The following is a 14949-nucleotide window of genomic DNA, read 5'->3' as shown; positions in this document are numbered from 1 at the left end:
CTTTTCCTACAAATCTAAGGATCATGAGTCATCAAACACAACTATTCTGTCTTTGGTATTATTGATGATTGAACCGAAAAGAGGATTAAAACTACATACGTTTTCCAATTATTGGGTTCCTAGAAGTGATACGTGTTTTGAATCATTTATTCATTCACAACAAGACACTGCTGAATGCATATTTTAATCTAGATTTTATTTTAGTCTAGATTTATTTATTCATATTTCAATTTAATTATATTATTTAATAATTAATTATGGTTATAATTATTCATAAATATATTATTATATTGTAATTGTGTTTGCAGTTCTAATTTATAATTAAGAATTCGTTAGTAAAAATGCGATGGAACGACATATTAATTTTTTTAAAAAGAAAAAGAAAAAACCCTCACAAGACTTAGAATCTAATCTTAGATAAATAGACGTGTTAATGTGATGTAATCTAATCGCAATATGATACATATATTAGAAAATGATGTGTAAACTTTTTATTATGACTATATATATATATAAAGAATGGATCATGTTAGGTGTAAAATGGCCTTAGATCATATTATGGTATTTATCATGCTCAAATTTATGATTTAATCAATATACTTTTATTGATCTAATTTGATCATTCTATTATTATAATATTATTAATTAATCCAAATAATTAGTATTTTTAATGATTTCAGCTTACGTGAGTTTTTTTATTTACTTCTTTTCATATGAGTGTAGTACTATTATTCCTAATCTTTATTCTTTGATACAATGCCTAAAATTACCCATAGTCCTCCTCAATCCTTAAATAAGAGGATACCAAGATTTATGCCTGTTAGGATATTATTATGGGATGAGATACTATCTCTTAGCAATTTGATTTCTAATGGGATATCATAAGATATTATTATGTGATATTATCTTTTAGCAATTTGATTCCTACGTAACTACTACTTTATAAATATAAATACCCTTGAGGTTTATCAATAAAATTCAAGAGATTACCTTATTCTTGTCATGGCATCTGAGCAAGGTTTTTGACACAATTTTTTTTTCTTTCATCATTCTAAATAGCTGGCGAGTCTTCTCCACCTTCAACACCACTAAGGGGGGCGACACTTCCTGGTTTTACCATTAATCAATGGCAGTCTCTTTTGACAGTGTTTGGTAATAAACAATCAACTTCCACTCAATTGAATGACAAGCCCAAGAATAATTGGATTATTGATACGGGGTGTCCAAATCATGTTACAGGTGATCTTATGTGTTTGACGAATGTGAAAGATGTTGTAGTATGTTTCGTAGGACTCCCTAATGGTCAAACAATAGTGGTTACCTAATAAGAAATGGCTAAATTGATGAACAAAATTCACTTAAAACACGTTCTTTACGTTCCTAAATTAAACTGCAATTTAATTTTGGTTTCCCAATTAAATGATTATATGAACTGTTTTGTCCAATTTTCTACTAACGTATTTGTTATTCAAAACCTTTATTCGAGGGAGCTGATTGGACCAGGTGAGAGACGAGATGGATTTTACTACTTCTGGCAGGTTTTGACGGTCAAAGCGATTTTGGTTGAAGCTTCATCCTCTTTGGAACTTTGGCATAAAAGGTTGGGTCATCCTTTCGAGAAAGTAGTAAAGTTACTTCCTTATGTTAGTAACTCTAGAGATCATTTGAATAAAGCATGTGAAATTTGTCATCGTGCTAAGCAGACTAGAAATAGTTTTCCAATTAGTGAACAAAAAGTCACTTGTATTTTTGAGTTAGTTCATTGTGATTTATGGGGGGTTTTATGACACTCCTTCAACTTGTGGATTTCATTATTTTTTGACATTGGTTGATGATTTCTCTCGTGCTGTTTGGGTATATCTATTGGAAAATAAAAATGAGGTTTTCAAAGTTTTCATGTCATTTATTGTTATGGTTGATTGTCAATTTTCTCAACAAATAAAGTGTGTTAGAAGTGATAATGGGACATAATTTAATTGTCTTCAAGATTATTTTCTTGCAAATGACATTATTTTTCAAACATCTTGTGTTGGTACTCCTTAACAGAATAGGAGAGTGGAGAGGAAAAATCAATAAATTTTAAATGTAGCTCGTGTTTTGCGTTTTCAGGGAAATCTGACTATATCTTTTTGGAGGGAGTGTGTGTTGGTTGCTTCTCATATCATTAATTGAATTCATTCACCTCTTCTTTACAATAAAACACCCTATGAAATGTTGTTTGGTAGCCCTCCTTTGTTTGATGATCTTCGTGTGTTTGGTTGCTTATATTTTGCTCATAATCATCATTCTAAGGGTAAGTTTGCTAGTCAAAGTCGAAAGTGCATTTTTGTTGAGTACCCTTTTGGAAAAAGGGATTGGTATTTATATGATCTGGTATCTAAAAAGTTCTTTGTGTCCCGCGATGTGAAATTTTTTAAGGATATTTTTTCATATTTGGATGGAAATGCTGCAACTATTGAGCCTGGCAATGTTGCTCTGCCATATGGGAGTGTAGGCATAATTTTTTATACATATTTTGGTTAATGAGATGTGTTGGAACTGGTGACAGTTCCTCCGTTTGCTACTCTACAGCCTCTGAGTTTTCCACCTGCGAGTTCTCCGACACCTGTGGTATCTTCTTCTTCCTCCAATGACACGGTGGTACAGAGGGCTTTGGCTAATGATGCACCTGAATTGGGATGAAGGCATAGGCACAAAATTTGCTCTATGAAGCTTTGGGATTTTGTCACTCATACTATCATAAAGAAAAGCTCATCTCTCACCTCACCTATTTTGCAGCCTTCCTCATGTACTCCATTTCCTATAGCGTATTATGTTAATTGTGACAAATTTACTATGAAACACCAAAATTTTCTTGCAACTATTACTGCAAAGGTCGAGCCACAGTCTTTTAAAGAGGCTGTAAAGGATGCATGATGGCGTGATGCTATTCAAAAGGAGATTTGTGCTCTAGAGGATAATGACACTTGGTATATGGAAACACTTCCCCCTAGAAAGAAAGCATTGGTAGTAAGTGGGTGTACAAGATTAAATATAATTTCAATGGAAGCATTGAGAGACATAAAGCTCGTCTTGTTGTTTTTGGTAATTACTAGGTAGAAGGTATTGACTATAATGAAACTTCCGCACCTGTGGCGAAACTGGTGATTGTTCGGGCTTTATTAACTATTGCAGCTTTGAAAAATTAAGAGTTACATCAGATAAATGTCCATAATGCCTTCCTGCATGGTGATCTTGATAAAGAGGTTTACATAAAACTTCTTCTAGGTTTTGCTCCTGATAAATCTGGAATGGTTTGTCGTTTGCGCAAGTCTTTGTTTGGGTTGAAACAGACTACTCGGTGTTAGTTTGGGAAGCTTGTTATTGCACTAAAAGTTTATAAAATTCTTCAATCATATTTTGATTATTCTCTCTTCACATACATTAAGGAACCTGTACGTATTAATGTGCTAGTTTATATTGATGATTTGCTTATTTCTGGGAACAATTATGTTGCTTTGAAAACTTTTAAGGGGTATCTTAGTTCTTGCTTCCATATGAAGGATCTTTGTGTTTTGAAATGTTTTTTAGGGATAGAGGTAGCTCGTAGCTCGTAGCTCGTAGCTCTTTGGGGTTATTTCTTTGTCAAAGAAAATATGCACTTGATATTATTTTGGAGGCGGATCTTTTTGGAGCAAAGCCTGCAATATCACCAATAGAGTAAAATCATATATTAGCGCATGCTACAGAGATAATTTTGTTTGATCCTAAGTCGTACAGACAGTTAATGGGTCGTTTGATTTATTTGGAAGTGACTAGACCTAATTTCGCATACTTGGTTCATGTGCCAAGGCAAGAGTATTGGGACACGGCTCTGCGTGTAGTCCGGTAATTGAAAGGCTTTGCGTGTAGTCCGGTAATTGAAAGGCTGCTTGTTTGTTAACTCGACGTTCGCTTACTGGCTGGTTTGTCTTTCTAGGACAATCTCCTATTTCCTAGAGAACTAAGAAACAACATATTGTTTCGTGTTCTCTTATGAAGGTTGAGTATATGTCTATGGCTTCCGTCACTTGTTAGCTCAAGTGGCTGAATGCCTTGCTATTAAGCTTAGGTGTTAATTATCCTAAAGCAATTCATTTATTTTGTGATAGTCAATCTACGTTGCATATTGCATAGAATCTTGTATTTCACGAGCATACTAAACATATTGAAGTGAAGTGTCACTTTGTTAGGGATGGAATCCAGGATGGCTTGATTGCACATTCTTATGTTCCGACCTTAATTCAATTGGTTGATATTTTTACAAAGGCACTTGATAAACTGCAATTTGAATATCTTCTTAGCAAGTTGGGCATTTATGATCTGTATGCTCCAACTTGAGGGGGTGTTAGATATTATTATGGGATATTATCTTTTAGCAATTTAATTCCTAATGGGATGTTATAGGATATTATTATGAGTTGGGATATTACCTTTTAGCAATTTGATTCCTAATAGGATATTATAAGACATAATGGGATGTTATCTTTTAACAATTTGGTTCCTACGTAATTACTATTGTATAAATAATACCCTTGAGGTCTATTAATAAAATTCAAGAGATTACCCTATTATTGTCAATGCCTAATTTATTTTAGGTTTCATGTCTTTGCCCAATATTTTTACTCTTGATTATTTACTACTTTATTCCTTCCAACAATATACACAAGATTCTACTTTGAATTTGGGAAATGCAATAGAAGCTACCATAACCGAATTGTTAGTATTTAAAATGATCGTCAATAATTGTTTCATTTCATAATTTTTTTTTCAAATATTCATTTTAAATATTAAGAAATGCTAGAAAGTAGGAATGAATATTTGATTTAATATGTACTAGTTTAGAGGGACCGATGAAGTAAATAACACTTTTTAATTTTTTATTTTTTTAAAATTTATTTAAAATGATTTTGTTAGAAATTAATTTTAATTTTAAAGAGTTTTTAATTTTTCACATATTTTTCATATTTTTAGTGAAAATCCGAAAAATTTTAATTTAGAAAATATTTTTTGTATTTGTTTATGTACTTTTAATGAGTAAGGACCAAAATAATAAAAAATTGTAAATGTTGAGGGCTAAAAGAGTTGTTTCACCTTTCTATAACAGTCACGTCACCAATTCTAACAAAAAAATTGACAGAGGACCAAGATTTTTAAATAAAAAAGTATAGGAACTCAATGTCTCAAAATCAAAGTATGTGGATTGAATTTTAAATTTTAGAGACCATTGGCATATTTAAAGATAGAGATTAAATAATAAATTTAGCCATGGTAAAAGGACCAAAACTGAAATTTGACTCTCTTTTTTCCACTATGATATGATAGTGTTGTAGAGGAGAAACTCAAAATAGCCTTTAAAAATAAGAGATGGTAAAAAGGTTTCTAAGAGTAATTTTATCAAACAGGTTATGGACACAAATAAGCTATAGTATATTTGGGAAAAACTGATACATTTTATTCAAATAAAAATCAGCTTCTTATATAAACTTTACACAGCAACAAATCTCAATAGAAGAAACGAAAAAAAACTGGCACTAAATCATATCTCAACAAAAAATAGAAAAATAAGGAACAACTAAAAAACTAACACGTTGCATCAGTTAAGGTCTTGAATCATTCTTCAACAGATAAAACTTATGTTGATTGGTTGACATGAATGGTTAATATAGGTAAATAATTTTATTCAGGCCCTTAATCTTAACGGTAAACTATAAAAATGTCACTAAATTTTGGTGAAATTTTTTGCAACTAAAATATGAAATGTTACATTTTGGTAACAAACGTTATCGATTTAGGTCACTTGTCTGTTATTGGCGATTACAACCTTAATGCAAAAGTGAGGCAACACATTAATTCAAGGGTTAATATCTAATTTGATCCCAGAACTATAACTAAAACATATAATTTGGTACTTTTACAATATTTTTAACAATAAATTTGAAAAAAAATATTAAAAATTCTAAAAATATAAAAAATCTGAAAATTCATTCTTTATTTTTTGAAATTATAAAAATATTTTAAAAAAATTAAACATTCATAAAAATTATATAATAAACCAACAGCTTCAAAGTAAGTTTTATTTTAAAACCTCTTTCTTTTTCTTTTTTTCTTTAACCTTTTGGTTTCTACTTCTCAATTGTTGGAGGTAAAGAAACTTGTTTGCTTCAAAACATTCTTGCAAAATGGAAATTTTCTTAGGATTTTCCTAGAATTTTCCAGTTCTTAGTGTGCTGTTCACCACAATCCTTTATTTATTTATTTATTTATTGTTTATTTGTCAAATGTTGGGAATTTTGATCTCTCGTCTTTTTTTTCCTCTTTTTTGATAGCAGCTGGTTAGTATATAATTTTACATAAATTATTGAGAAGTTCTTTGTCATTTCTGTAACAGGGCACAGGTGGTAGGATGGCCAGTGGCCACCAATCAGATCATTCAGGAAGAGTAGCATGGCCTCTAATTTGGCAAAGAACAGTGATGAAGATGCTGGTTTATTATATAATTTTTATGAATTTTTAATTCTTTTACATAATTATAATTTTAAAATTATTTTTATAATTTCATTAAATAAATAATGAATTTTCAGATTTTTTTAAGATTTTATTTTACATTTTTAGAATTTTTTAATAAATTTTCAGAATTATTGTTAAAAATGTTAAAGTATCAAATTGAATGTTTTAATTATAGGGAAAGGATCAAATTAGATGTTAACCTTTGAATCAATGTCCCTCTTCACTTTTCAAGTTAAAATTGTAACAAACATTAACAGTTATAAGTTAATGACCAAAATGTAATATTTGACAAAAAGATTTCACCAAAGTTTAGTTATGAGACAAATGGACTCACTGAAGAATGATTGTGACAATACAAGATCACGAATCTCTCTAAGATGCTTTAACCCAAAAGAAAGGTCATTCGTACTAGTAAGGCCCAAGCGGCGTAAGAAATGGGCTACTCTATTGCCATTGCAACTAGGAAGAAAGATCACAAGCCACGAGCCTCATCAACGGCCCATCAAACTCAAATCCTCACTACAACTATTAAATTTGGAAATTACATACTTGTACTTTGACTCAACAACAATATTAAGAAAATGATTAATCCACATTTTAGTCCCTAAACCATACCATTAGAAAAAACCATCCTGTCATATGCAATCATGTGATATATATGACGTCATAATGACATCATCATTAGAAAAAACTAAAAATTACAAAAAATATATATACAATATACTTTTTAAAAAATAGAACTTGTACTTTTTTTTTAAAAAATTTTTTATAAACCACATTTATTAGAGCTTAAACATGAAATCATTGTATCTTGGAAGATATCACCTATATAATTGTTTTATAATTTAATCAATAAAAAAATTATAATTGGTAGATGATAAGTATGGATAACTCCTCTCAAATTATTTAAATAATAAAAATAATATTATTTTAATTTCAAATAATAGTTTCAATTATTCCAAATTTTTTTACTCTCTCAAGACTCTACATCAATATCTTAATTGGAAAATAAAAATTTTAAAAGTGAAATGGAAACCTTAAAAAAAATTTAATTTAATATTTTTTGAATCCATCATACAATGCAAATAAAAATGCCCGTAAATATCCAATTATGTCATCATTCTCTCTAAGTACACTATTATTGTTGAGTTTTTTTTTAGTACAAAACAAAAGGGAGTATATGCATAATGATGAATGAAGAAAACTTACTCCAGATATTAAATAGGGAGTTGAGTCAAATAAATATTCTTCTAATAGGAAAGTACAAAAAATTTATGTATTCTAAAATATTAAAAATTTGATATAAAAATTGGTTGTATTTTTAACTAAATATTTTAAAGTACAATTATTATAAAAACTGATTGTATTTTTAACTAAATATAATTTTTACATCAAAATTTTAATATTTTAAATGTGATTAGAGAAAGTATATTTTATTTCAAGATACAATAATTTTTAATATTTTTTAAAATTTTTAATAATTTTTATAATCTTTTAGAATTTTTAATATTTTTTTATAATTTTTTACAATTTTTTAAAATATTTTTAATTTTTTTTTCATATGATGATGTAATTGTATGACACATGAAAATTTAATTGGTTGGATATCTTATCTGTTTTTTTTTAATGTCCAATGGATTGAATCGGAACGTCTGATAAAATTAGTGACTGAAGTGGACAAAAAACCTTTAAAGATCAAAATGAAAAAATAGGTATACTTTAAAGACTAAAATGTGCATTAAGCCTTAAGAAAATTATGATCCTTAGCAGAGTAAAGCCCAGCAAGGATCAAATAGGCCTTTATCACGACCCATCAACTTTACGTGCTTGTTCACTTCATTGAGATTTTCAAAATCAGTCGGTGGTTGAATTGGTCATATCATTAGTTCTCAATTTGATCGATTTGTTTGAATGAATTATTAAAAATGATAAAAAAATTAAAAATAGAAAAAATTAATTTAACTTTTAATTCACTTACTGATTAAACTAATTCGCAAGACAATGAATTTAACTCCATACTTCGGACTAATACCTTAACCGATTTCATAAAATGGATCCAGTTTTGAAACGGTGCACTTAGCATCAGCTTATCTCCATGACCTATGAATCACTCTAATGGTTGTTGTCTTTCGAGAGTGGAGCAACTCAACAGACAGAGTATTAGTTGTTTAAGAGTTTCTACCTTTACATTATTTTCATTTTGGAACGTGACTTCTCTGTTTATAATGTAAAAGATATAGTAACCCATTAATCTTCTTTTGAATTAAGAATTTTTTTTTTACTTTTGAAATTTTTTAATATAATTTATTTTTTTATTTAAACAGACAATCCATACTTTAATTGGATCATAATACTATTTTTTGCAATTTAATGAGTTATCAAAACTTATATTATAAGGTTAAAGTGTAAATTTGTCATCATATTATCGGTGAATATTGTAAATTATCTCAATTATTAATATTTTTCATTATATTTTAAAAATATGAATAAATTTTTCATTCAACTTTTATGTGATTGAATTTTACTATTAAATTTATTAAAAATCTCCACAAATTTAGATTATTTAATTAAACTCTACAATCCAATATTAATTTTGATAATTTGAGAACATAATTTAAATAAATTATTTTAAATATTTTATTTTAATAGTTAACAATAAATTAAATTAGAATTTAAATTTTAATGAAATAAAAACTTTGAAAAATCATAAAAGAAAAAAATTAGTTTATTTTTTTATAAAATAACCATTTCTATTTAATTTTAATATTATATTAATAAAATTATTATCGTTAAATATATAAAATATATTTATTAAAATTTATCTTCAAATTATTTTAAATTAAAATTGAATAAAAAAATTAATTTTAGTGGCAAAATTCTATCAAATAAAAGTATAACAACAAAATTCAGAACAAAATTTATAGTGACAATTTTACATAATAACTCACTAATATATTTATTTATAATTAAAACATAAATCAAATCCATGTTTGAATATTGGAATGAAAGTAACCTGTATTTTTTAAAAAAATATTTCTTATTTTTATTCCAAATTAATTTCTTGAACATAAGAAATTATCTAAATGAATTTTTATAGACGAATAGCCGACCTTAGCAAGTTCTAACAACATTTTTTTCATTTGTTTTCATTAATGAATGATCGGCTAATAATAAGTATAACATTCTTCTTCAGTAAAAAGAGCTTTGAATGCTGGGCTGCTAATATCACCGTGAGAGAAGAATAACAAGAGCCACATAATAGCAGAGAGAGAGAGAGAGAGTTAAGAATGTAGTCGGATCTACCCCACCCACAAAAAAGGATCCTGATATTTAGCCGGCATTCGGCGCAAACCGTACCCTCCGCCCGATAGGCCTGTGGGTGCAGACCACGCCTTAATTTTTTTTTTTTTTGGGCCGGGGGGGGGGGGGGGGCGCTGTAGCAACTGCCTCTTTGTCTCTGCTTTAGGTGAACATGTTAGCAGAAAGCTCAAATAGTTAAAGCCAAAATCCTTGCCTGTTTCTTTTATACCATGCATCTAGTTTTATTAATTTCTCTCATTTATAAAATGTCTGCTACGCATTGCTGTACAGTAAAAAAACTGCAAGTTCTATAGTTCCGTGAGGGTGCCCCTTCATTTTTTCCGTTGTTACGCCCTTGCTGAACAAAGGTTTTAGGATCCAATTGAAGATGTAAAACAGTAGTATAAGTGGTGAAATCCATTAATTGTATGTTGTAAAAACAATGTTTTAGTCTAAGCTGTGGGCTGTCGGCCTCAAGTTTAAGTCTGATTTTAGAAAACGTGGATGGTGACAGCTTAAAAGCTCTACTTATTTGATATTGAAAGAAACTTCAGTTCCATGCAAATTCGTTGCTTTTGTTGTGCATTGCTGTTACATTTGATGTCCAAAAGTTGATTAAAACATTACAAAAGATGGAAAAAGAAAGAGTAACGAATATGATTGGTCTTTTTGACTAAAAAAACATAACATCCGATGTGTTCGTATTTCTCTGGGAAAGAAATATCAAGAAAGTCCTGTTTCTTCTGTTCTTGGTCCCCCATGACTTGCAAAGTAGGAGAAACATGTTGTTACTATTATACTAACTATATCTCTCTCGCTTTTTCTTTTTTTTCTTTTGCATTGGATTGTCCGAAATGTGTTAAACCACGTAATTTGCCCCCACACTCAAATGAAAGCTTAATAACTAAGCAAAAGTTAACAAATTAGACGAGAAAAAGAAACTAAGCATGCGCGTGACAAACACGCGAACTCAAACCTTAAAGGCCCGACAACATCGACTGAGGCAGCCGTCTATGCAAAAGGAGAAAATGCCCTTGATGTTTTAATGCTAGTGTTGTACGCAAGTTTATTTCTGGTTTGCCAAAGCAAGAAGGGATTAAAAGTTGGAACCCAGTGTGTTTACTCTCTAGAGTAGACAAATTACCCCTAGCCGCCTTCTACAACTGACACCCTGGCTTCCTCTTCGACTACCAGTGTAAATATAGGCTTTGTCGTCTTGTTGAGGACAAGAATCCTACCACGAGGCCCTCCACGCATGCGCTGCGGACTAACCTCTCTTTATTTACAACAATGCCCTCCCCCCGATCCTTACAAAAGGCTCCATCACATCTTATGTTCGGCACCATGCTCACTAGCTGACCCGTTTTGTTACCTTTTTCTCTCTAACTTCATCACCATCTTTGCTTTTCACTTTTTGTGATTTTCTTCTTTTGGGGGAATAATTTATTTGATAAATGCATTATCAAGGTAATTATTATTGGGGGTACTACATGCCAACGAGGAGCATAGGGTCAGACCCAATGGAGAGGGTGGTGAAGCTGGCCTCGGAGAAAGCCGTGGTGATATTCAGTTTGAGCAGCTGTTGCATGTGCCATGCTGTGAAGAGGCTCTTCTGCGGAATGGGAGTGAACCCAACGGTGTACGAGCTGGACCAGGACCCCAGAGGTAAAGATTTGGAAACCGCACTAATGCGGCTGCTTGGAAACTCGCAACCCGTGCCTGTTGTTTTCATCGGAGGGAAGCTTATAGGAGCCATGGACCGAGTGATGGCTTCCCATATTAATGGAACCTTAGTACCACTTCTCAAGGAAGCCGGAGCTCTTTGGCTGTAATTCTTGATAATCATAGTTAGTGATTAGAGAACATCATGCCTAATAATTAACCAGGAACTACAAAGTGCATGTACAAAACAAAAAAGTGAAGCTGTTGTGTCTGCCTTCATGATCTCTGTCTATTTTCATTGCAAACAGATTAGGTTGTTAAGTTTTGTTTTCCAATCAGAGATTTTGACGCCTCCTAACCCTTTGTCTTATTACGAATGGGAATTAATGCAGTTGGGCAGTGTCTGCTGTATACAGTTCCTACCAGGATTCTGTTGTTTCATATTCGAGTAGCTTTTGGAGTTGGACACTTGTTATATGGAGAAATTTTATCTTATTATAAAAGCCAAGATATTCAAATTGAATCTAGGTTCATTATTATTTAATTTAAAAGATTAACTAAATATTCTTTTTCTTTTTCTGCAATTTTTAACAAAGATGATTTATTTCTCTCTCAACTTTTCCCGAATGTTTTAAACATTGAATATGAAATTTAAGTTGCAAAAATAAATCTAGTCAAAAAAACCATGGTTTTGAATTGTAAAAGTGATTGACTGGTGAAAAAATTGAAAACAAAAATAAAAAGGGTAAACCTACTTTCAAAGATGGAGTTGGTTGGACTTCAATTTTTTCCCCTGGGGACTGCACTGGAATTTTTCTTTGTCAGCATTAAATAAAATTTGATCTTCATCTCATAATTAATTGTGGAAGATGAGTACTGTAAAAGGAAAATAAAACATCAAAGTAAGGGCAAAAGTACTTGGTACGCCTTTCTATTTTAGGGATGTTATTAAATTAGTCTTTAAATTATTAAATTAAGCTAAAATCAAATTTTAAAAGAAATAACAGTTTAACAAAGTTTAAGAATTCTAGCAAATATTTTTTTAAAAATTTAAATTGTAAATGAATAAAATAATTTTGACCTTATTTTTTAATCAATGAAAAGGGAAAATATTTGTTATTCTACTGGAATTGATAAGTGTTCTATAAGGATATAATAAATTATTTAAAAATAGTTATTTTAAAAAATACAAATTAATTTTTAAAAATTACTTATAAAATAAAATAAAAAAGTACATTTTCAGTATATTAAATACTTAACTCAATAAATATTAGGGGTGTTTGGTACACAGAATTTTAGGCCATCTAATTGTAGTGTTTGGTGAATGGTGGTTTACAAGAGCTTATTGAGCTAAAACCTCCAAAACAAAAAATGTTGGAATAGACAAGTTCTTTCAGCAGTTGATTGAGAATGGGATATGTGGAATGACATCTAACCATGCTTGCTAAAGAAATTACTCCATTTGCAACATTCTCCCATTTTCACTTTTACCTCTAAAGTTTAAAGTAAATCTAAAAAAAAAAAACTTCACCGTGAACCTACAAAAATCAACATTGTCGTGAAAACTTTTCAATTGAGTCCATTCATCCTTGAATATTTATGTACTCTTAATTTATTTTTAATTTACTTGTGTAAAATGATTTATTATGCAACTTTATATTAATTGAAATATGCTACTTAACAAATTTATTCGGAGTGAGACATAATTATCACTAATTTACATACTAATAATATGACATAATTATCACTAAGAATATAGTTTACAATTATATTGATATACACTATTAATATTTATCAATTTGCATAAGGTTAATATTTGCAAATAAGGAATTTAAGGGATTTATTTATTTACAATTTTAAAAATATTCACTAATTAATTTCTATAATAGACATCTTAATTCCTTGGTACTAGTGTTTTGTTTCAATAATTTCACCCAATAAAGACTAAAATATTATAAACAATAAAATGTGTTATACCCTTATTTGTCATTTTACATATATCAGCTAAGTTTTACTAAACACTTTTAAATAAACAATTATTAGAACTTGTAGCCAAGACCATTATAAATTTATAAATAACTTAGATAAACATCTATTTGAAATAATAACGTAGATAAACACCTAATTGAAAATTGTCTTGCGCTAAAATTATAAATGTAATGATTTAACATATTTAAATTAGATATTGTTAAACCACAAAAAGGGAGTACGTTAGGAAAAACAATAAAATAAATGTATTTAATGATGTACTGATAAAATCATGTTAGGAGCCGTTATAATTGAAAAAGAAAAAAAAGAAGAAGCTGAATGTAGAAGTTTTGTACAATGGATATGGCTGTCTATATTTAAAGATTTTATTATGTGGATTCCGCTGGCAAATTAATTCAGGGAACTTCATCATCATCACCATCATTACGGATGTTAATGCTTTGCAGGTGCAGCAATGGAAGGGAACATTTCCCTACCCTACACATTGTATACATATATGTATTCTTAATTTCCTTTGTTGCTCTGCCTGCTTCATAAAAGCCATGGAGGATCATTTTAACATTTATTATTCCCATAAAATAGGATGCTGCAAATGTTAAAGTTGGTTCCTTAATTATTTCTTTTAAAATAAATTATGCAATAGAATTGAGGTAATACCATTCGAATTCGTGTTAAATAAATGTTTCGATAAAATCTTTAACTACTTTTATATTCAAGTCAACACATTTTGAAATCTTAATTTTATAAGACATTCAAGTTTAATACACTCGTTACTTACATATTTCATAAATAATTAATTCATCTGTGCATGAATTAAAATATAGAAAAAAAATACTAATAAGTATTGAATATAATGATAAGATACATTGTATATTTTTAAAAAAGAATACATATTCAAATCTTAAAGACAATAACACAAATCCTAAGTATGATTCGAGCTTGATGAGTAACAAAATATTGGATGAAAGAAATATTTAAGGAGAAATACGATTGTTAGCATTTGAGGCTAATTTACCAAAAAAAGCCAATTTTTTTATAAAATTACCTAAATGGGCCGGTTTTTTAATTATTTACCGGAATGGGCCATTTTCCCCTAAATCACGTCCATGTCAACGCGATGTCAGGGGACGTGACAAGAGGTCGCGCTAACGTGGACGCGATGTGGACGCGCGCGTGAACAGTGCCCCCACGGTCAAAATTTTTTTTTACTATATAAACCCCCCAACCCCTTTTATTTTCATAAACAAATTCAATATCAATTTCCTTCAAAAATTCTCTCAATTCCTTTCAAAAATTCTCTCAATTCCCTTCAAAATTTCTCTCAATTTCCTTCCAAAATTCTCTCAAACTCTCAAATTCCTTCCAAAATCCTCTCAATTTCCTTCAAAAAATCTCCAAATCCATATTAAATTTCTTTTTCCATTAAATTTAATTTTTTTAAGAAAATTTTAAATTTTTTTATTTTTTTTA

At 29.7% G+C, this 14949-nt stretch overlaps 1 protein-coding gene across 1 annotated transcript; it reads left to right on the top strand.

Annotated features, from left to right (window-relative positions):
- The first annotated feature begins 10857 nt into the window (after positions 1 to 10857).
- LOC107908246 (putative glutaredoxin-C14) lies at positions 10858 to 12013 on the top strand. Its single transcript, XM_016835483.2, has one exon. The coding sequence runs from the start codon at positions 11283 to 11285 to the stop codon at positions 11658 to 11660; it is 378 nt and encodes a 125-aa protein (XP_016690972.1). The 5' UTR covers positions 10858 to 11282; the 3' UTR covers positions 11661 to 12013.
- The last annotated feature ends 2936 nt before the right edge of the window (positions 12014 to 14949 follow it).

This window comes from Gossypium hirsutum, chromosome D02 (genome assembly GCF_007990345.1).
Source record: "Gossypium hirsutum isolate 1008001.06 chromosome D02, Gossypium_hirsutum_v2.1, whole genome shotgun sequence".
Classification (NCBI taxonomy): Eukaryota; Viridiplantae; Streptophyta; class Magnoliopsida; order Malvales; family Malvaceae; genus Gossypium; species Gossypium hirsutum.
This window is presented reverse-complemented; position numbering and strand designations above follow the sequence as displayed.

Coding starts and splice junctions, on each gene's coding strand:
- LOC107908246 (XM_016835483.2), top strand. CDS start 11,283: ATGCATTATCAAGGTAATTATTATTGGGGGTACTACATGCCAACGAGG.